Genomic DNA, 23373 nt, shown 5'->3' with positions numbered 1-23373 from the left:
GTAACTTTTTTTAGACGAGCCTTGACCATTTTGTTACTTCTGGTAATGAAAGAAAAACTGTGCGATGTTATTAGGTTTAGGATTAAGTTTGAATCCTATATCTTATACGTAATATACCTTAAACTTAGCATAATGATACACGTTCAGCTGGTACAAATGTTCTTTTATCACCACAAATATGACAAATGGTCATGGAGTGTATAAAAAATGTAAAGTAAAATAACATCGATGACAAACTGTGCAAATTTTGCCCCTCAAATTTAACTATTTAACAAATAATTTAACTTAGTTTCAGTAAAAATAACAATGGAACTAGGTGCAGGCACATTAAATATTATGCTAAACCTTTGTTTTACCCTTTTTAAAATGAGGGCATGCAAACTTCGGTACCCGACTATATTACTGCATTGTCACTTTATTTTGAAATGGAAAATAAAAATGTTATTTCTGACCATTAATCGACATGCAGCAGTAAGTCAGCTGGTGTTGACGGGCTGCAGGTAGAATTCTACTGAACGTGTGACCTTTGTTTGCCAGAACTCCAGTAAATTAGTGTCATGGTCAATTGTGAGGTTTATGTTCTCTCCTCCTTTTTCATGGTTCATTGTTTCATGTCCATTGTTTGTCCAAGTCTTTAGTTTGGTGGTCCCCCGTCCCCATGTGACCCTCAGTCTCCTTTTCCCCTCATGTCTATTTTGTGGTCCTCCACTTGCCTCTTTCCAAATCTTTCTTCATATTTCTTCAAGTCTTCTCTCCCCCTCATCTTCAGTCTACTCTATTCTTCCTCTGCATCTCCTCTTGTTCCACTGCTTCCTCGTCCTTTTGTCTCTGTGTATCAGTAACATCTGCTCTGACTTCAGGGTGTGGCTGTGTGCATGTGGTCCTTGGTTGCTGTGTCTGACTGCAGCATGCTGTGTGTACAGATGAACAGTCTGTTCAGCAGCACAGACACTGTAAGGCCCTTCAACTGGTTTCTTTTACTGACCTGTAGTCAGTACCATCATAGACACTGAACTACAGAGTGAGTGATGCACATTCCTCACTTTATCACACTGATAAGAATAAAGAGATGTGAAGTATGTCTGTGAACGTGTGTCCAGGTTTAAACAGGGTGAATAAGTACAACATTTAAATAACTAACTTAGAGGTTGTGTATAGGGTTTAGGCAGGTGTGAGTATTTGCTTCCTTGTGAGCGTCTGTGACGGATGAATGCTAATAACGCTGTTACCGAGAAGATTTGTACATGCAGCTTGACTTGACTTCAGTAAGCTAATCTGTGGATGATGCTGGGGCTTTGGTTTTATTTCACACCCTGAAACACGTGGGCAGCAGCAGAACCTACGTTAGGATGCTTTTCCTGGACTACACTTCTGCATTGACTACCATCCGCCCAGGCAGGCTGCACTAAGGAGCTGACCAGACTCCCACCTGTAACTACATTTTGGACTTCCTGCCTGAAAGACCACAGGTGGTAAGAATGAGAGGACAGCCCCAAACTTTGGTTATGTCATTGCAGACATTGCTGAAAATACTCAAAGGTGTCTACAAGTATGTTTAGAAAATGACATCAACACCACAATAAGTAACTTATTACATATTTAGTTTCTGCCATGTCACAAAATACATCAGGTAACCGCTCCCTTGCAGACCTGAACTCGAATTGCGTGATTATCACTGGTAGAAAACACTGGTAATATTCAAAATCCAGAGACTGATAAACACACACACCGTCTTCCTTTGCATGAAAGCGTATTTAATTGGCTCCAGAAGAAATGACTGATTACTGGAAGTATAATCTTTGCTGATAAATATTCCCAGTCTGCAGTTCACCCTCTCACTCTGACCTTCCCCGGCCTTGTCTTCCCTCCATTGTAACCGTCTCTTAAACCACTAGGTTCTGTGCTACGTACTTATTACTTGCTGTCTCCATTAATAGAGCTATTTAGACTAAGCCGTGCTGCTTTAATAAATGTTACTGTAGCCACAGGAGGGGATCAAATCCATCACAAGCATCTAGTAGTAGAGGATCTGACTAAACATAGCCACTAACACACAAATCATTTAAAGTGATGTCCTCAAGAAGTAAATGTCCAAGTAAGTCAAACTTGATTTATGACCGAGTGTGCGTTGTGATAATTGCCCTTGTAAAGGGGGAAGGATAGATGGTTTGTTGGTCTTGAATCCTGTTAATCTTTTGGATTATTTTAAATTATTTTGATAGTTGTTTCCAGACAGAGAGAGCCATTAGAAATGTCATCTTTTTTGTCTTTCATCTTTAAAGCATGACACACATAGAGATGATCTACAGTAAGACATTTCCAATCAGCTCAGTTACTTCTTAGCATCTCTCCTTTCGGCCTAAAGACGATAAACATCTGCTCTGATAAAGCTGTTTGACACCTATTCAGAAACATATCAACGCTTCATCGCCCCTGAAGTGGGACACTAGTGTTTCTGCACTGGATTTGTATATTGCTGAGATGAAAACAAACTAGTGTTCACTAGTTCATTTATTATTTAGTTTGGTTCTGAAGAATAACATTTCATTTATTTTGTTATTGTAGTTGAGCTAAAGTTTCTTTAGTTTCATCTTCATCCTCGACTCACATCAGCAGGACGTTATTAGCCCTTGTCCTTCAGTGCTTTCCACAACAAACCCCTGGAGCTTTGAGATAACTTTGTATGGAATGATGCTCTGGCAAACGTCAGCCAGAGATGCCTGTCAGCGGATCCCAGGCCTGGGAGGCTTCTTTATTAGCTGTGTTTTTAATCATTGAATAATAAAAATGGCCTGGTGGAGCTTTTTTTTTTTAATGCTGGAGATTTGTGATGTTACCATGTGTATTCATGAAAATTCACCACGACACCTTTTCCTGCCCGACATCCTCTCGTCTAAAACCCAAATATTTTCAAATGGTCGTGTTTTGAGGGTTTTGCTTCGATAGTATCACCTGTCCTCTAAATTGTGTGCAGCTGTGCATGTGAGTTTGAATTGTTGTCTGTCTACCCCCCCTCTTGCCCCGTCACATCTAGGATAGGCCCCAGGCCTCCGTGACTCTGATCAAGATAAGCGGTTACAGGTGATGGATGTGTGAATGGATGAATGGATGGATATCTTGATCTGAACGGTTTGCTTCTTTCTTTTGTTCGTATTTCTTTAGCATCCTGGCTTTCTCACCTTCTCTCTATTCACTCTGAAATATAAAATGTCTTTGTGTCAAATATCAGGCAGCACTTCTACGTGGAGTTTGCAGCTGCTTTACAGGTGATATCTGTAAATGAGATGTGTACCTGTAGATGTGACATGTACCTTTACTATATGTGAGTGAGTGAGTGAGGGAGGCACAAGGTCCGACATAGTACCGTAGTACTTAGTACCATAGTACCATAGTACTTGAGGCTGTTTCTAAGGTTTTGATACTGCTACACTTTCCCAGTACCTTACTGGCAAAAATCTGAGCAGCCTATCAGTGCAAAAGAAGTTGTTGAAGTTCACCATATTAAAAGGAGCATGAGAGGTCCTGAAGTGGTGATGTAATTTTCCAAAAAGCAGCACTTCTAGAATTAGTTCAGAAGACTGAGATGAGAAGCCCGGTGTTTGCATGTCAATGTAAATTCAGAGTTTGCTAAGTGGCACAGTGGAGGTTGCAGTGTTGAGGCTACTAATCCCTCTAAATATTAATTAACCGTAAGAAATGTCAGCGACGGTGCTGGTTTGTTCAGCATCCACAGTGTGTTGCTACTAAATGAGTATAGAAAAAAACTCAGCCCAAGGTTTCATGTGTGCTTATTATGTCTGTACGTTTTCCTGCCATAGACATATCTGAATTTACTGTACATTGACTGTTTTGGTGACAAAGTCTGTTTGCTCAGAACACAAACCTGGCTTTGACATTTCTCCCGCATCTTCTACCAGCTTCTGTTTCTGACTTTAATGTCCATATCTTACATGTGTATTTGTGGTGCAGGCAGTGATTCATGCAGCTGATTGAGTCACGGAGCAGAATGAGCAGAATTACCCACTTCTTTGGTCAGAAAACAGAGTGAGAGAGAGAGACAGAGGATAGAAAGACTAATGAGCTGGAACAGAGGATCCTCCTGCACATCTTCCTCTGCTATGATACATTATTCATAGTGGGGTTGGGCTGGGGTACCCCTGGGAGACTGGGGGTCATACAGAGACACACACACCCTGTTATTCCTCTGTGGCTGCAGTCTCTCTCATGGCACTGTTTTATTTTCATCACATCCTTCTCTTAACTGTTTATTTTAAGTCCCTTCATCACAGTGACGCAGCTTCCCCCTGACTTTACCGGTAACACACGTAGTTGGTTTTATTCTAAATGATTTATGGCACAAAGTCGGCAGAGTCCGAGTTTTCCCTGAATCCTCTGTCTGCAGTTGCACCGCATGCTGTGGCTGTGGCCAGTAGATGCAGAGGCTGGCAGAAGAGAAGAAATGAGAAGAAATGCAGATTAGTTGTGTTAAAGAAAAAGCTACTTAAACTTCAAGAGGAGGATAAAACACTAATAAATAAATAATAAGAGCTGATAATAAGTTAAGCTTTATTTATTCAGGCAATCTCACTGGGCTTTTTCAGGAGACCTTAAAACAAATTGCACATTTAGAATATTATAATACAATGATTCAACCCAAACAATACATACATTTAAAGACTAATGAAAACAGTCACAGCTTGGACTGACTGGCTCTGACATCAAGATTTGTTGCAGATTATTGCAGTAGTGAGGTGCATAGTACTGGAAGCAAGTGTTTCCCTCATAGAACAGGGAGTTAAGAACAAATTAAACTGGGAGGTCTGTCCCTGAGAAGGTTACTAGTATACGAGATGGTATTGTGAGCTTAAAATGTGTATAACAGTGATGGGTTGAAAAGTACACTTATTTATTTACAGCGATATATACTCATTTTAGCAAAACGTTCACTTTAGATGGCTAAATGGTCTCTGTGATTTAAAAAATACATACATTTAATCTTCAGTGTAGCACATCTGTAGAATCCGCAGCATATTGTTGAGAGACTTCAGCTTCAGCTCTGATTTCTGACAGCCTCTTTGGCACAGACAAATCTTCCACAGCCGAGCTTTAATCTCTGCTTTAATCTCACAAAAGGCAGATGAATCAGACCACGTGTAAACAGTCTCCTGTCTTTATTTCACACTGCTGAACCACAAACAGCCACGGAGCTTTAAATCATGACATCTGTAGAGATGAGACATCAGAGAGGATGTAAAGTTTCTGTAACTGAGATGTTTAAAAACCTTCAGCTGAGCCTCCTGATTAAAGAAGCACATGTACAGTATATTTGCTATATGTGAACGAGTGAGGCTCAAAATCAGACGGGAGAAATGTGAGCAGAGGTTTTATTACTGGAGGCTGTTTCAAATGATTTCATACTAGTACACTTACACTGTTTATTTGTTTGAGTTCATTCATACTGTTAACTCCTTGTCAACAAGAGTCCATTGAGTTAAAACTGTTCACATGTATTTTTGTGCAAACATACAAATTATATTAACTTTGCTAATTAGCTTTTTGTTTTATGATTATTTTGAAAGTTTATGAGAAGCCACTGATGAAAATGTTGAATTTAGAAAAATTGCAGTTTTGTGTGGCACAAGACAGTGTGAGTTTATTTTCATTATGTTTCATATTGAACTTTTTTTTTTTTTTTCACAGTTCTTTAGAAATGAAATGACGTCCTCGTGTGAAAATGACTGTGTAACTTGGTTTAACTGGTCCATTATTACTGCAAATTAAATCTTCTAATCAGTGCACAGCAGGTGAGCTGAACATGCAAGAAATTAACACTTAATTGTAGGAAAACGCATAATACTAAGTACTATCAGCTCTGTAGGAAAATGGTTTTCTGTTGAAACCCAAACATTCAGAAAGCTTTCTTTCAGTGCACATTGGAGAATACTTCAAAATATGAATATGTTGTGAAACAATCAGGTCGACTGTTATCATGCCCACAGTTGTGGTTCAGTTGTCTTCCTTCCATCGACAAGTAGAAGAGTGGAAAATAAAATTACAGCATCATCCCTGTCCTGGGTTGAACTAGGTTACCGTCATGACTTCTGTCGGGCAGGTTGAGTTTTTCACCGAGAGGGTTTTTGTTGTGCTGCTCTACTGACATCATTTCTCTGCTTCACTGCTGCCTCTGCTGCTATTGCTGATCAATACCGAGTCGACTCCCGCACTGCAACACACTGACAGCTCCTGCAGCTGCAGGCTGGGTGGGTAATACACACTGATACTGAAGGTAAAATAGTTCTAGTTTAAAGAAGGAAACATCCTGCTTCTTTAAAGGTGTGGGCATAATTAGCTTTTTCATTTTAGTCACCACAGTAGCTAATGTTTTAGATATGTTTTTTAAATCCTTGTGTAGGTCGAGTCATTCTTGTGATGTTGTTCCATGTGTCAAGTGAGGGAGTTAAGAAAAATGATTCTGGGCTTTTCCTCGTGTAGCTGTTCCCATGTTCCCGTGTTTTTCTGTTGGTGTAATCATGCTGAATCCAGCAAACAGCCTGAACTGCGAACTGGATGCATATTTCATTGAGAGAAAAGAGAATATGAATAAAACATTTTATTTAGTCTGTTCGCTGCATCTGCTGGTGCTTAAAAGGATTCAAAAGGCCCAGCTGAGATGAAGGGGAGGACACACAGACAGTGTGGGTGCAGTGCCACGCTGTGACAGCCTCACAGAGTGAGAGAGAGGCTGACACTGGCACGTTGGAGAGTTGAGGTCGAGGGAGAAAAAGCAAGAAATTGTCTCCTTTGTACCAAACACAGGAAGGAGCAGGACAAGCATTAGCACATGTGCTGTTCAGTATCTTTTGCCACCACATGTGGACCTTTCTGGATTACGCTGGGCGGTTTTAAAGACTGGGCAGGTGGAGAGGTACAGTGTTTTTTGGTATAGCTGCAAAGTAAGAACATTTTTGGAAAGACGATGTTTTAACCGTCCCTGAACCCTGGAGAGAAGGTCCGTGGATTCAGCCTCTGGACAACATCACTAGAGGCCATTTGGTAGTTGTTCAGATGTTCCTGTCTAGACGTTGTTGTTGATGTGTTTTTTTTTTTCTTAGTGGGTCAAACAACTAAATAGACTAGATTGTTTTTCTTTCATCAACGTAACATTTAATGTGCATTCAGCTACTATAAATGTTCAATATCAGAAGTAACAAAAGATGTGTATAAAAAGTGAAATAACTGAAATCTGAATTCTTCTTCTTCTTCTTTTCCTTTCGGCTGCTCCCTTTCAGGGGTCGCCACAGCGAATCATGTGCCTCCATCTAACTCTATCCTCTGCATCCTCTTCTCTCACTACATCCATAAATCTCCTCTTTGTTCTTCCTCTAGACCTCCTGCCTGGCAGCTCCAACCTCAGCATCCTTCTACCAATATATTCACAGTTTCTCCTCTGAACATGTCCAAACTCAATCTGGCATCTCTGACTTTATCTCCAACACATCTAACATGAACTGTCCCTCTGATGTCCTCATTCCTGATCCTGTCCATCCTCGTCTCTCCCAAAGAGAACCTCAACATCTTAAGCTCTGCTACCTCCAGCTCTGCCTCCTGTCTTTTCTTCAGTGCCACTGTCTCTAAGCCGAACAACATCTCTGGTCTCACCACCGTCTTGAACATATTTCCTTTCATTCTCGCTGATACTCTTTTATCACAAACTGAAATGTTGTCCGTTTTTTTTGAATGTCCCCCCTTTGCCTCCATAACCTCGTCCGACCTCTTTTAGTGGCCTCTGAGCAGCCTTTGTGTCTTTGGACGTGTAATGGAAGCTCATTCTTCATGGCATCTCTTGGATATCAGAGGTTTTCAGTCATTTGTAAGCATGGAGCTAAAACATTCAGCCTGTTCTTTTTAAACCCTGTCTGAGTTGATTTTGCTTTGCACTTTCGACCATTGTGTTGTTGAAAGATCATTTTCAGCTTCTTGAGAAATGGTCCGAGATTTCCCCTAAAAATTCTCCAGGTTGCATTAATGTTTAACTGTAGAAATGATCTTCACTTGATAATTTAAATAGCTCTATTTGTAAAGAATAAATAGTTTTTGAGTGATTTTTGGGGTTAATGATGATGGTTCGTCTGTTAATGGGGAAGAGGTGGGGTCAGCGGTTTATTGCAGAAGCAGGAACCTAACTCCATGTTGGGGGAGATAACTCACTTACAGCGAACATGCAAACACAAAAAGATCCCTGTCACACAAACCTTCTTCTCCATCAATACAAAAAGTATTTAAATTAGTCAATATAGTACAGATATGTATATTATTATATTTCTAATACTTTTATAATAATAAGATTTTTATAGCCTTGGTCTCTGATTAAGAGACTTTTGCAAAGATTAATACAAACAGAGTATGTAAAATATGAATTAGCATGGTAATAAAAAAAGATGCAGATGAGTGCAAATAATTTAATGATATGCATTTTAATATTTTTTGCAGCTTGATCACCAGCAACACCTTGTAGATTCTGGTGTATATCAATTTGTCTTTATGACTTAACATCTTATCAACATTAATACAATGTTTGCAAGTTCACTTGTTGCGTGCATTTCATTTTTGATTAATCTAGTTTATTTTTCTATGTGCAATTAGTGTATTCTTGTATTTTTTTAGCTGTTGTAGTTAAAAAAAAGTGATGGGCACACAGTGGTGCTCAGAAGTCCTTCAACAGTGGTTGTTAGAGTAATTTGCTTACTTTTTCGGAATCAAGACACTGTTCACCCAGAAGACAAGTGTGGGCTCTGAGTTATCAGTGTCCTGCATCACCTCCATCTTCATCCTTTCCAATATGTCAAAGGCCAGGTTTTTCAGATGTTTGTCTACATTTATCATAGTTTCTGGGATGAGCTGTGGATCCTCGAGCAGCTGGAAATAATGAACTTGTTCAGCTACAGTGTTGTACTTCTGCAGGAATGAGAGATCTTCAGCTCTCAGCACCTCGTCTGTGCTTCTAATAGTGTCTGAAAGACCTTCTATATCTTTGTTCAGAGCCTCTCTCTTTACCTTCATCATCTCCCTCTTTTGCTGCTTTTCCTCCCTCAGTGCAGCAATTCTTGAGTGCTCTTCTTTCTGGAGAATGTTCTTCAGCATTGAGAACATGTGCTTAATTCTCGTCTCTGTGTCTTCAGCCTGATATTTAAGGTCTTTTGCTTTTAGATCAAACATTTCCTTCATGTCATTAAAGAGATCCAGTTTGTTCAGTAATGGCTTCAGACGTTCCCGAAGTCCGTCTTTGATATCCCGAGCAGCTTCGTCGATGGGCCTGATGCTGTGGTTTTTGTGTCTTTCTGAGTACAGACAGACCACACACACTGGCTGCTCATCATCCAGACAGAAGAGTCTGATTTTCTCGGCATGCAGGCTGCAGAGACTGTTAGCGCTTGTTAAACCTATGTCAGTTTGCTTCTTTAGAAAAGCTTCGCACAAATTCCTCAAAGCCAAGTTTCTTGGTGGGTCATTTTGTACAGATCTCTTCCTACAGAGTGGACACCCCTGATCTGTGTTCTCTTTCCACCATGTCTGAAGGCAGGCTCTACAGAAACTGTGGCTACATGACAGGAGAACAGGATCTTGAAAGATTTCACAACAGACGGGACAGTGGAGATTCTCCTCTGATGCAGAAGCCATTTCCCTTATACTAAACAGAAGCTACACAGCAGGCAGCTCAAACTGCTCCAACCAGCCAGTCTCCCTTTAAACCGAAAGTCAGTTCTCTATATATAGTCCACTGTCACATTAGTGCCTCACAAGACGCACAAGTGAAACAGCTCGTGACACGACCTAAATCAGGATTGTGTTTCCTGGTTTGAGTCAGGTAATTTGAGTAAATGGGTGGCACTTACAAGCATTGCTCTCACATAAGGCTTCCTTGCCTTATGTGAGAGCAATGTTTGTCAGGCCAATTTATTTATATAGCACTTTTCATGCCAACAGGCAGCCCAGTGTGCTTCATTGGGTACCACAGCAAAAGCTCAAGAATAAGAAACATTACAAATAGGATAGTAAATAAAAACACAAATATGAATAGCAAGCAGTGCAGGTATATCCAACTGATGATCTGTCCACATAAAATTACACTTCATCTTCTTACAAACAATGATCTTTAGCTTGGAAAATTGGAAAAGTGTCAGCAATGACAAAATCAAATGAAGCACTGATGTAGTATAGAGACCCCAAAATCTAAACTGAGAGAATTGGCTTTAGGTCCTTGGTAAGAGCAGATGTGGCACTGTGATACGGCCTAAACCCAGGCCAGAAATGATCAGGATATTTATTTATTGCCAGGGAGCTGCTAAGTTGTTTAAAGACAACATTCTCAAAAATACCTGGCAGGTTTCATATGGGGCTGTGGTTGTAATCTATTACAGATTCATCCAGATTAGCTTTTTTTTTTTTTTTTTTTTTTTTTTACATAAATGGCCTAATAACTGCAGTTGTCGTGGCTTTTAGGATGAATCCTGAAAGCAGCAAACTGTTCTATTCTTCTGCTGTTCTTTAGAAATTTTCATTCGGACACACTGATGGAGGAACTGCTATGCAGCTGCTCTACACTCACCGGGAGCAACTAAGTTGGGGTTCAGTGTCTTGCTCAAGGACACTTCAATGTGTGACAGGAGTCAAACCAACAATCCTGGGTTTGACTGCTCTACCCCCTGAACCACAGTTGCCCCCAACTACCAAACCAAAAAGCCAACAAAAACAACAAACTAGAAAATAAGCCAACATGTCAATATGCCCATATTCCTTGAAAACATTTTAAAATACACAGTATATTTTAGTTTAATGGACTTAGTTTCTGACTTAGTCTGACTTGAAAAGAGGAACCTGGCTGCAGACAAATATTAGAGAGTAACACAACACCGAGGACCAGAAGTCAGGCTTTTTAGAATGTTCCTGGGGCCTCTTGTCTTGAGCGTTGGCTTTCCCTAATGCTAACAATGTAATTGCAGGATTGTCTCTGTCCCACTTCAAGTCTGGATAGATAGTCCCCCCAAAGAGATAGCTGTTGGTTCTGGATCAGCAGGTCTGTGGATCAAAGTGTGGGTTATCGTCATCTTCATCCTCTCCAAGATGTTAAAAGGCAGGTTTTTCAGATGTTTGTCCACATCTATCATGGCTCCTTGGATCGGCTGAGGATGGTTCAGCATGAAGCAGTGAACCAGTTCAACTGCAGTGTTGTACCTCAGCAGGAATGAGTGATCTGTGGCTCTCAGCACCTCATTTGTGCCTCTTATTGTGTCTGAAAGAGCCTCCATCTCTTTGGCAAGAGCCTCGCACTGTGTCCTCATCATCTCACTTTTCTGCTGCTCTTCCTCCTTCAGTGCATCCAGTCTTGCTTTTTCCTCTTTTTCGAGAATGTTCCGAAGCATTGAGAACGTAGCCTTAATCTGTCTCTCTGTGTCTTCAGCCTGACCTTCAATGTCTTTCGCTGTTTGACCGTAGTTTTCTTTCATGTCATTGAAGAGATCCAGTTTGTTCCGTAACGGCTCCAGTTGTTCCTGAAGTCCCTCTTTGATATCCCGAGCAGCTTCGTCGATGGGCCTGATGCTGTGGTTTTTATGTGTTTCTGAGTGCAGACAGACCACACACACTGGCTGCTCATCATTCAGACAGAAGAGCTTGAGTTCCTCTGCATGCAGACTGCAGTGACTCTCAGGACTTGTTACGTCTCTCTGCTTTTTCTGTAGAAAATCTTGACACACATTTCTTAGAGCCAGATTTTTAGGTGGATTATTTTGTACAGATCTCTTCCTACAGAGTGGACACTCCTGATTTTTGGTGTTATTCCACCATGTCTGAAGGCAGGCTTTGCAGAAACTGTGGCTGCATGACAGGAGAACAGGATCTTGAAAGATTCCACAACAGACAGGACAGTGGAGATTCTCCTCTGATGCAGAAGCCATTTCCCTTATACTAAACAGAAGCTACACAGCAGGCAGCTCAAACCACTCAGTCAGGCTTCTACTCCAAAAGGCTTTACAGATGCCCAATGGCAACAGTTCGTGACACAGACCAAGCTCCTGATGATGCCAAGAAAGAGGAAAAAGAAATGCCAGGATGTAGGAAAAAGTAGTAGAAATGTTCATACAGGTCGTTCTCTTAGCTCCTGTAAGTCTGAGGCTGCTTGTAGTTGGAGCAAACCAGTCACATCCTTTCATTGTACTGTCCGCTCTGGATGCCGTCTGTGTTCGTGTGCGTGTTAACGTAAAAATAAAGGTGGTTTCCTGGTTTGAGCCAGGTAATTTGAAGAAATGGGTTGGACTTCATTCCAAGCATGGCTTTCACATTAGGCCACATTTAATGGAGCTGTAGCTTCTTATATGTCATTTCCAACCATTGCAGAACTGTTGAATGTATTTTGTCATTATGTCCCATTAGTTGTTGTTCTACCTATTTCTTTCTTTTCTTTTTTTGGTTTTAGTGCCACCTGGACTTATAAAGAAAGTGTTACTAGTTTCTATATATCCTGCTAGCTAAGTGTAAAATGTTGACAGTCAACACAGTTTAGTTATTGTTGAAGGGAAAATAAGAAATAATCTGCTGTAGCAAAAGGACAAAATAAGCCTTTCTTCACATGTTAACGCACAGTAACTTTTTAAAGCTCCAGGATGTCTAAACCTAAATAAATCAGAATATTTTATTCACAACAGAACATAAACAACATATCAGATATTGAAACTGAGACATTTGACCAGTCCAGGGAAAATATGAGCTCATTTTGAATTTGATGGCAGCAACACATCTCAACAAAGTTGGAACACGGTGATGTTTGTGTAGCATCCATTCTTCTTTAACAACTGCCTGTAAACGCTTTGAAGTGAGGAGACCAGTTGCTGTAGTTTCCCTTTCTTGTCTGATGCAGGATTCTAGCTGCTCAACAGTCCTGGGCCTTTGTTTCTGGATGTAAAGTGTTATGATGCACCAAATGTTTTGTATTGGTGAAAGGTCTGGACTGCAGACAGGCCAGTTCAGCACCAGGACTCTTCTCCTGTGAAGCCCTGCTGTTGTGATGGATGCAGTGTGTGGTTTAGCAAAGTCTTGCTGAAATATAAAAGACCTCCCCTGAAAGAAACATCATCTTGATGCGAGCATCAGGATTTAACTTACTGGAAGTGTTCCTGAACCCATGCGCTGATGTCCGGTAGAGAATCAGGCCTGTTTTTATTGCAGTGCCGTCCGAGGGCCCTTAGATCACATGCATCCACTTTTGAACTTGGCCCTTGTGCCCAGAGATTCCTCGTGACACTCTGAAGATCCCACCATCTACAGTATATAATGAGATTCAAAGTCTTCACAATTTGCCATTGAGGAACAAACTGAAACAATAATTTTTTGGTTTTCACAAACCTCTGTCCATCTTTAAATTCCAGAGGCTCTACCTCCTTTTATACCCAGTCATTGTATTTGACTTAAAATGTCTATTTCTGACTAATTTTTTTTTTTTTTTGGTTCTATTGTGAATTAAATATGGTTTGATGAGATTTGCAACTCATTGCATTCTGTTTTTCTTTACGTTTTACACAACTTCCCAACTTTTGGGGAAACGTAGTTTTAAGTTATTTTGCTTTAAACTCTAATTGTGACCTGTGGTTCCCCCCTCCCATTTTTCAGAAATCACAGCTTTTAAACACATTTTAAAGTAATATCTTCAGCAGTGTTCACCTCCTTGGTGTGGACAGTTTGGCATTTATTTATTTGTCCCTTTCACTCTCCTGACTGACTGCAGGGCATTTCATTGATATTGTGATAAGAAAAGGTCTTCACACAGTTTGTAAGACCAAATGTCTTCCCCTTGGAGATATTTGGTCTTACAAACTGGACACTTTTATTTATTTTTTTGTCCGTGTCCACCATCTCTGAAGACTAGCTTTACAGACACTGTGGCCCTGTGACAGGAGAACAGCAGACATTACACAATAGAAGCTGAAAGACAGAAGAAGCCATGTTCTAGAAGAAGCTGGTGGTCAGTAACTTAGTTTTTAGTTTCAGTGTTGCATTATGTTATGAAGTGTATCCACCCAGTAGGAAAGTCAGTATGAAATGAAGTTGCTGTGTGTACGCAGAGCCATGTGTGAAATGATGCCAGTCAACAGTGTTACACATGTAGTATTTTAGGAAAACAACATGAATGCAAGCAGTAGCTTTACAGTTTGAGTGTGTCTCTTTTTACAGGTGCTTTCCCATTGCCAGCTTTATCAGAAACTGTACTGTTCCCTATTGAACGATGGTACAAACTTTGTAAAGTCAGCACTAGTGTTTTCATGATGCTGAAATTATGACTTTGATACCAATCTCTGCATAAACATCATAGTATCAATATTAAAATCATACCATGGCACACACCTCAAACTTGAGGAAAGTAATGCAATAATAAACAGAATAACGCAGATGTCTGCAACATGTCCCTAATTATTGTTCTAAGATACTCAACTGTTTAGAGTTCAGAAACCCACCCTCTAATCTCAGAGGGGTTTCCATAGTCAGGATGCTTACAATCTCACTTAGCCTCTATTTTAACCCACTTCGCTTTTACTTTCTCTTTCTATTTACTCTTCATATGGCTCATGTTCTGTGTTGGTGTGATACTGAACAGCTGTTTCCTCACTTCATGTGCTGCATTATATAGATATTTGTGTTTCTAAAGTTGGACATCACACATCAGACTAAAAGGCCACATAATAATTTAGTTGTCTTACTAACTCCTGCTGATTCCTATTAGCCACCAGGCTTTGGGAATCGGGAATGTAATATAATTTGAAGACTAACAGATTTCAAATGTACAGCAGTCAGATCTGTATGTTATTCAGTCCCCTTATTCTAAAACTTTAAGGGATAAATTGTCGTTTTTGTTACAAGGAAAATGGTTACTTGTATTTTAAGCTGTGTGTCAGTTCCAGTTTTATGAATGGTTCAGATTCAGAGAAACTGCAGTGTCCATACTGGTGTTAGTGATCTCACTCTGGTCTGATGGAACGTGCAGGGACTGGGTCATGCTTTCAAATGGGGCAAAGTCTTTAAGCATCACAGATTTACCCGTCAGAATTTACCTCCCAGGCCCACGGTCTGCCAGTCCTTTTTTGGAAAATGTCCCATTTAAGGTTACTAATATGATTACAGATCCCCAAGGAAGGTACATCGCACTTTCAGGCAGCAATTTCTGTAACATTTCTCAATATTTAATATTTGCCAAAAAGTTTTTGATCTGCTTCCTGACAAGCCAAAATAATAGTTGGGGGTGACTTCAGTTGTTTTTGGACCCTTACTTAGACAGGCTGTCCCCTCGTCCTCCACCCAATACATCAGTAGCCCAAATCTTGAACAATTTGATGAAATTCAGAAACATTGTCAATATATGGAGGCTTCAACATCCCACAGCCATAGACTTTCCTAGTCCTATGTACTCAAGTCTTAAACAAGTAGAATAGTAGAATGAATAGTTTTTTGCTGGACTCCCAATTGATCAGTAATACTAATCAAACTAAATATCGTAATTCTGGATCATAGCCCTTTAACCATGTTCAGCCTTACTATTCGTGGTGTTTCAACCCCTTACTACTGGCCGACAAAACGTTTTCTGACAAGCTGTTGGCTATGATAAAAGAATCAATTCAAACAAACGAGACTAACGAGGTCTCGGGCTACTCACTATGAAAAATGCTATAGTTGTTAATGGTGGGTTGTATTTTCTCATTTGAATCTTCGCAGAGAATGATAGGAACAACCGCTTAGTAGAGATTGAAAATTATCTACTGCCATTGACATTATTATGTCACTGGCTTACTAGCTTGATTTCTTGCCCACAATCTGGTTAAAGCTTGTCTCCTTTCTTTGTCTACTTTTAGCACCTATATTAAACACACCTGCCTTACTTCAGGGATTGTCCCATCCTCTTTGAAAACCACATTTATTACTCCCATTCTTCCAATTTTGATCATTTCAGGCCAATTATGAATTTCCCATTTCTCTCACCATTCATAGCACAGAGACAGCCCTGTTAAAAATCACAAATGATCACCTGTTAGCTGCTGATTCCGGACTGCTGACTATTCGCATCCTCGTTGACCTAAACCATTAACTTCTATTGGCATCATACTGTACACACGTGGTTCACTACATACATCTGTGGCTGCTCTCAGTTTGTTCAATTACAGAACTATTGATCTCAACCCACCCCCTGTCAATAGTGATGTCCCTCAGGGCCTTGACCCCCCACCCCCCCACCCCACCCCTCTTCATCATATACCTACTACATTTACATGTAGTCATTTAGCAGACGCTTTTACCTAAAGCGACTTACAAGTGAGGTACAAGGCAGCAAAGCTACTACTCCCCCTTGGTTCAATATTTAGAAAACATAACATCCAGCTCCCCTCTTATACAAATGACACCCAGCTCTACCTATTCACCAAACCCACCGGTGTGCTTCCCCCCTCCTCCCTTTCCGAACTTAATAGCAATAAAACTGGCTGACGTTCCTAAGAACCAACTCCTTCTGACTTACACTTGTTATCTTATTGGTAAAGCACTTTAAAACAACTAGGTTGACCAAAGTGCTGTACAGGTTAAAAACATAACATAATACTCGCCTTGATAATCCTACAGCAGGAACTAATGATTGAAACTGCTCACTGAATCCGATTCTTTCTATTATGTAACAAACATACGTCTACTGTGTTCTTTCCTTCTTTATTCCCACTCCTCTTTTTTTAGCTACTCCAGTCCTCTCACTACAAGTTGTTCATCTAAATCTTTGTATTTGAATTCACCTGTTTCTCTCTCTCTCTCTCTCTTCCTCTCTCTCCAGTTTACTGCAGTGAAGCTTGTCCACTTACAGTAGGAATCCTTCACCTCTTGTCCACTCTCTCACATAATGAGCATTGTCGCTCTCTCACCTGTGGCTCCTGAGCCACTGTCTCCGATGATCACCTCTGTCACCCCAACCCTGGACCCGGACACCTCTACTGCTGTGACCACTGCTCCTCTCAATCTGGAGCATCAGTCTCCAGAAGGAGACTCCTCACCAGGCCCTGCCACAAGTCCCAATGGACCTCACCTGGGGCAAGACAACTCCAGGAGGTAACAGTTAGCTCTAATGTTAGATACCAAAGAGATTTTGAGTTTTCAAAAGTTTTCAAAAAGAGTTTGTCCAGTAGTCTAAGTATGATCAGACACATCAACACCGAACACAACACACTAATTACAGAAACCAATAAATGTACATATTACAAACCTAACTAAACTTAATAAAAATTAAACCAATGAAAGGTTTATTTTAACTTTAAAATTTCTATTTTCAGCTTTTATTGGATTGTGTTTCCTTTTGTGCTTCTGTCATTAGAGGTTTGTGCTTTGTTGAATGTGTTATCATTTTCAGAGAGACATTCACCAATAGATATTTGACCTGTTATTATAAAATGGATGCATATTTATATCTTCTTTTCTGTCTCGTGTGTACTGTGTGTTGTTTCAGGTCAAGGAAACCTCCACCTCTCCACACTGGAGCCGACTGGAAGGTTGTCCTCCACCTACCAGAGATCGAGACGTGGCTGCGAGTGACCAGCGACCGAGTGACACAGCTCACACACTCCGTGGGACAAGACAGTGACAACAGACACGTTGATGTCCACTTAGTGCAGCTCAAGGTAGACACACAGAGACGTGTTAGTTGATGGTGCATCTGTGTGTCAAATGCAAACAGCCTTTTTATGCACATTTGGTGGAAATGGCAAAGATTCTGACATCATCTGGTTTGTACATAATTGATATTGAGGTGCACAGACATTTTACTTTCCTTTAAAAAATTTGGCCAAGTCAACGCAGCGCTGATGATATTACAAATCATTAGTCAGCCATGTAGGATCTGAAGTGGATGCCGGGGCCTCTGCCATGCATGGTATGGAATTATAAGCCTAAAAGCTGCTAATGTCTCAGCAACACCTGCTGATGAAACACTCCAACCTCTGGTTTGTAATGCACAGTGTCCTTATGTCTTCTTTCCTGTCTTTTAAGTTCTGTTCTCTGTGCAGATACGTACAGATTACAGTTCATCACTAAACTGGAGCTCGCCTATATGAACTGAAAAGCTTAAAACCAGAATCAAATCACGGATTCAGACATGATAACCTACATAAGTGCAGATCTGGGTTTTTATTATTGCTGAACTACCGTACACACTGTAGATGCCAGTGAAGGCTGAGAAGCACAGACTCTAGGCTTCTCATCGTTTGAGATCCAAAGCGAATCAGTCAATAAGTCAGGGCAACAGTGGCTGACATACATGCGAGCATGTATAGATTTCTCTCAGCTGCCTTGTGTTGCATTGAATGAAAGCTGCTGAAAGAAAATGGAACATCGGCCGTTCAGCTTTGTAACCTCAGGCGATACAATGCCCTTCCTCTGTGCAGAGACTTGATGTTACATAATCACTGGCTTCCGTGAGTTTATTTATTTATGTAACTCTACTTCATGTTCAGCCTTCCAGACCCAGAACACTGAACTATTTGACTATTTTAACTTTTGAATCCAAATTCTCACTCATCCTCTTCTCATGTAGATTTTATTTTTGTGGCCTAACCACTCTGTCAAAGGGACAAACATTATTTTATCCCACACTTTTAGCTCAAACTTCAGTGTGACATATTTACCTTTAGATAGTTTGGATCTTGGAAAGAAAACACACAAAATTATTACTGTGGTTTATAGAGTTTTTGGAGAGAGATAACTGTGGGCCAATGGAATCATAGCGGAGTTTAAGACGATAAGCTAAAACGATAAACTGAGGAGGACTTTGCAGTTACTGTAAGGATTTGTTCACGTGTTAGTGTAGAAATCCGACGTCTGCAACCACATAATCAGCTGTTGAACAGTGTTCACATGTTGTTTGCTCTTATGCAAGTGCTATAATCAAACCAATTTCTTCAGTGAGCCACACATTTACAGATTCATTCATAAAGCTGTTGTTTTCATTTGCTCAGATGCTGGAGAATCTTCTTGATGTGTGTATTTTTAACTGCAGTGACTCAGATATTTCCTTCCCATCAGGCTGCTGCTGCTGCTGCTGCTGCTGCTCAGAGGGTTTCTTTGGTGTATTGGTGTAAAATATCTCACCTCTCCTCTTGTGTCCTCAGCCTTTCTCTCTGCGGTTTTTAGCTCCCCTCTCTTCTCTGCATCACACTGCTCCCTGTGTGTTTATGTGCTATGTGTTCTCTGGATTAAACATGGCAGCAGATCCAGACACTCAGGCTGGTGCTCAACATATCGATGGACAAGTGAGGAGAAAGTAGAGTGTGTGTGTGTGTGTGTGTGTGGGAGAGAGAGAGAGACCAGGATAGAGAGAGATGGAGATGTTTGTCTGTAGCTGAGTCACTCTTTGAAATGAGCATCTACACAGAAGATGCATCACATCTTTCACCAGTTTTCTATGCTGACCCCTAAAGGACAAAGCAAATACAGGGCCACTTTATTTATTTTATTTTGTGGACAAAATAGGCTTTAAATAATGTGTTAAATGCAGTTTGAAATAAGAACTAGGGCCTGAAATTAAATTCTATATAATAAATTCGATATCTGTGTGTGTGTGTGTGTGTGAGTGAGGTCATTGGATGTACTGGATCACTGCCTGGAAATGACGAGGTCAGAGAGATAGAGCCACAGCTTTGTGATGAGGATGAGTGATGCCTTTCTATATCTTTGTGTCCTTTTTAACCTGTTCATCAGCAGCAGATTAGTCTTTTCCTTCTCATGAGACCCAGAACAACATACATATTTCCTAACTGAAATTCACACACGCGTATACTTGGATTCAGGTTTTAACGTAACGCCTGAATGAAAAGCAGCATTTATCTTTTCTGAAATCCACCTGCACATCACTGCAGCAGGGTGAGAAGTGAATCCACTGAAAGTCAACCCAAGACCAGACTTTCAGGAGGTGCTTGGTTACCTGGTCGAGCCCTCTGGTGGAGAAAACACCAAATATATAATTATAATAATAAAATTGAAAAAAACAGATTGTTTTATAATATGTTTATTGCTAGGAGACTTAGGAAACTTTGAGAAACATTTCCAAGGGAATACAGAACCTGTAAAATCCCAAGGTAGTTTTACAGGTTCTGTTACCAATGGGAATGGACAGGCCCAAAAAGACACATTATACAAATGATTAAGTGCTTCTAATATAGTATAACAAAGATGTTTTTATGTGTAGATGTTTGCAAATTTACCAAATATTAAGAAGAACAATAAAGATCCAGTTGTTCACACCGCTGCTTGAGCTCCTGTGACATGGAAGCTGCAATAAACTTTTCAGTTCTGATAGAAATTTGGATCCGTACCCAGGAAACTATCAGCCAGCCCTTGTACTGTAATTGTTGTTAAAACTTCTGTCCTTCGTGCTTTCAAATTTGACAGCTTAAATCCAAGACAAAGAGGACAATAAGACACAAACAAGATAGATCGAAGCGTGCTGAAGTTTGAGGAGATGCTTTAGTCCAGTCAGAGCTGGAAGGAAACGACACAAACAGAAGCCGATGTAATTCCGTCTTATTTTGCTGACTCTGCACGTGTTCTGACACCTCCATCACTTCATGTTGGTGTCAGAGTTACGGCCTGCAGACGCTCTCTGCAGTCACGTTTCACTGGGAATCAGTCAGTGGGCAGCACATTTCTCTGAACAACAGGTAGCACAGAAGAGCTGAAATTCATTCCATGTCTACTTCTGAAAATAATTTGAATTGCTGTTTGTGTCTGTTTAAGAAAAACACATGGTGTTGTTCAAAACTTCCAGAAAACATAAAAAATTGCAATGGGACCAAACTGTAATTTCGAGGTTTGCAGGAAATGGTAAAATGGTTTTCTCATCCTCATCATCCAGCATTAGTATTTCAGTTGTACTGTGTAAATAATCCTGAGGAAAGCAGTGAAGTCAAAGACCAGGTGGCTCCTGCCTGTGGTCAGGACACTGTTTACTTGGCTGACGGCTCCATCTAGTGGTGATTCTTCTAAATTACAGCCAAAGGTCACTGGACTCCTGGCAGCGCTCAGAGGTTGTGTAGGGCCTCACCATTTATTTATGTTATAGCTGCATAAAAACACAAAAATATAGTACATAAATATGTACTTTCCAAGTGTTTACTTTATGTTCAACTTCTCTACATTTCCAAAATATCTTTTACTCAACTACATTTAGGTAGTAGTGACTTAGTAGTAGTACTAGAAGTATTAGTGGCAAAACAAAATACAGATTCACCATCTGACTTTATAAGTTAATTCATAAGCTACAAGTTATTATTATTGATTCGTAACAAACACGTGATCATCAAAACATCATATAAATTCATCATCACCGGTGGCAACATTAAAGTTTTGGATACATTAATGCATTAATAATTATAATGCGATAATCCTATATTCACTGATCTAAGATCAGATATTCTTTATTAATAGTACTTTTGGTAGTTTTGGTACAACTTTTTTTTACTTCTGTGTTTTTAAGTAAAGCAGTACTTGTTCCTTTGATAAACATAGAACATAAAATGTATTCGAGCAAACAGGAATCAGGAAACACACAATACTAAAATGAACATTTTAGTATGTTGCTATAGTTACTAACCTGAAATGCAACTCGTAACTGTCGCTATAGTTCAGGTGAACGGGTTTGGAAGCCTGTAACTTAATATTATTATTGTTTTTAACAGTAAAGTTTATTATTATCATCAGCAGCTGATGTGTGTGTTTAGGTAATGAGCTGGAGGCCCAGCAGACACGGATTCACCCTGTCGGGGCTCACGGCTGCATGCTGAGAGTCTGATTGGCTGCCACCTCGACATGGTGCATCCAGGTCGAACAGAACAAAATCAAACCTGAGCTGTATTTGTCTTAATTGTGGGCGTGGTGGGCAGCAGACGGCAGGCTGAATGACAGCGGCAGAGCTGGGAGCACACCGATTGCCAGGCCAGTTTGAAATTGGATCCATGCCTCTGGTGATGTCTCTCCCTCTTTATCCCGTCCTCGCTGCTCTTTTCTCGCTTTGTTTCTTCTTTTTATCCGCGGCTTCTTTTCTTCTCTTATTGGGTCGCGCTTTCCCTCTCTGTCATATTTATAATGCGTTTGCCTGCAGGGCATCTTTCTATAGCCTGACCTTGCCACGGAGAGACTGTAGGACATGATTATAGTGATGCAACTGCTGTGTGTGTGTGTGTGTGTGTGTGTGTGTTGGCATGCCTGCCTCTCAGCCATTCTTAGCATCCGGCTGCAGGCAGTGTGTAACAGCTGCTCAGAGAGGGAGAGGCTGCTGGTGTGAGCACACAGTACATGTACAGTGTAAGACATGTTTGATCAGTGGACACAGATGCTGCTGTAGTTACAGTGATTGAGTCATTCAGGACACACAGACTTTACAATAATATTGAAAACTGCGGTGGAGATTTCATGACAACTGTTACTAGAAAAATGAAGTATGTGTAAACATAAACACATACAGCTGTCAGTCGTCTCTACTGTTTTTTTTTCTTCTTGCAGTGTTGTGAGATATACTGAGATCGTTAAATGCATTGTGTTAATGTGCTCATCACTTTAATGATGGAGCTGATTTAAATGACCCTAAACACGTTTTTTTTACAATGAAAATGCAAATGACTTCATGTACTGCTGGGTAACTGCTTAATTTTACAATATACTGTATTTTGTTTTATTAATCTGAAAAGTAACTGTAGTAGAATAAAATGATTTATCTCAGGGAAGTTAAAGGGAGGAGTAGCAGAACATTGAATAACTAGAAATTAGAAAGACATTGAAAATGTACTTACATATGGCACATGTTAGTGCTGTGTGTGGTGTAATGTCTGTTCAATGTCTACTGTTGTTACTCAGATCCTAAAGTCATATGCAAAAGTATGGGCACCCCATGAGAGAAACTTAGAAACTTCACTTTCGCAGGTGTCACAGCCAGCTGAGGTTGTTTCTGTTCGTAGTTTGAACACAAAGACATTTTTTTTTTAATAATTGTGTCCACAAAGCAAACCAATGGCACAATGGCCATAATTGGCTTTTTCAGATGATGGGATTTACCACCAGCGGATGGGAAAAGTCCTGTTCAGTGTGTGACGCCATGTTCTAGTCCGGCAGCTGTAAGTTGACACTGTTTTTAGATTGTTCTTGTTTTGTCTGAGAGAGGAAAGAAAGTCTTCACTGACAAACATAATCAGGCGTTTCACAGTAAATGTGACCTTTGGGTCCAGATTCAAACCCACAGCCCAGAAGCAGCAGCTGACTGCTGTCTCCCAGCTGTTATATTTATTTCTGTCTCCTGATGTCACTCTCATCACT

General features: G+C 40.4%; 3 protein-coding genes across 7 annotated transcripts in view; 1 reads left to right on the top strand and 2 right to left on the bottom strand.

The window, feature by feature from the left end:
* The window catches only part of akap6 (A kinase (PRKA) anchor protein 6), a 184307-nt gene that overhangs the window by 6600 nt on the left and 154334 nt on the right, over positions 1–23373 (top strand). For 3 of the 5 annotated variants that reach the window (XM_067478824.1, XM_067478827.1, XM_067478823.1), the window contains 2 exons: positions 16856–17127; positions 17522–17693. In XM_067478824.1, the coding sequence (XP_067334925.1) occupies positions 16922–17127; positions 17522–17693 (378 nt within the window). In that variant the 5' untranslated portion in view covers positions 16856–16921. Of the gene's footprint in view, positions 1–6668; positions 7054–16855; positions 17128–17521; positions 17694–23373 lie in introns of those variants that run through there. The other 2 variants (XM_067478826.1, XM_067478825.1) reach the window with 2 other exon arrangements.
* On the bottom strand, positions 8743–9678 carry LOC137101747 (E3 ubiquitin-protein ligase TRIM35-like). Its single transcript, XM_067480527.1, has one exon. The coding sequence runs from the start codon at positions 9676–9678 to the stop codon at positions 8743–8745; it is 936 nt and encodes a 311-aa protein (XP_067336628.1).
* LOC137101040 (E3 ubiquitin-protein ligase TRIM35-like) lies at positions 8866–12437 on the bottom strand. The gene has a single exon (XM_067478878.1). It carries the CDS (start codon positions 11952–11954, stop codon positions 11019–11021), a length of 936 nt encoding a protein of 311 aa, XP_067334979.1. The 5' UTR covers positions 11955–12437; the 3' UTR covers positions 8866–11018.

The sequence above is a fragment of the Channa argus genome, chromosome 16, assembly GCF_033026475.1.
Source record: "Channa argus isolate prfri chromosome 16, Channa argus male v1.0, whole genome shotgun sequence".
Lineage (NCBI taxonomy): Eukaryota > Metazoa > Chordata > Actinopteri > Anabantiformes > Channidae > Channa > Channa argus.
Note: the sequence above shows the minus strand (reverse complement) of the source record. Positions and strands in the feature narration are given on the sequence as shown.

Coding starts and splice junctions, on each gene's coding strand:
- LOC137101040 (XM_067478878.1), bottom strand. CDS start 11,954: ATGGCTTCTGCATCAGAGGAGAATCTCCACTGTCCTGTCTGTTGTGGA.
- LOC137101747 (XM_067480527.1), bottom strand. CDS start 9,678: ATGGCTTCTGCATCAGAGGAGAATCTCCACTGTCCCGTCTGTTGTGAA.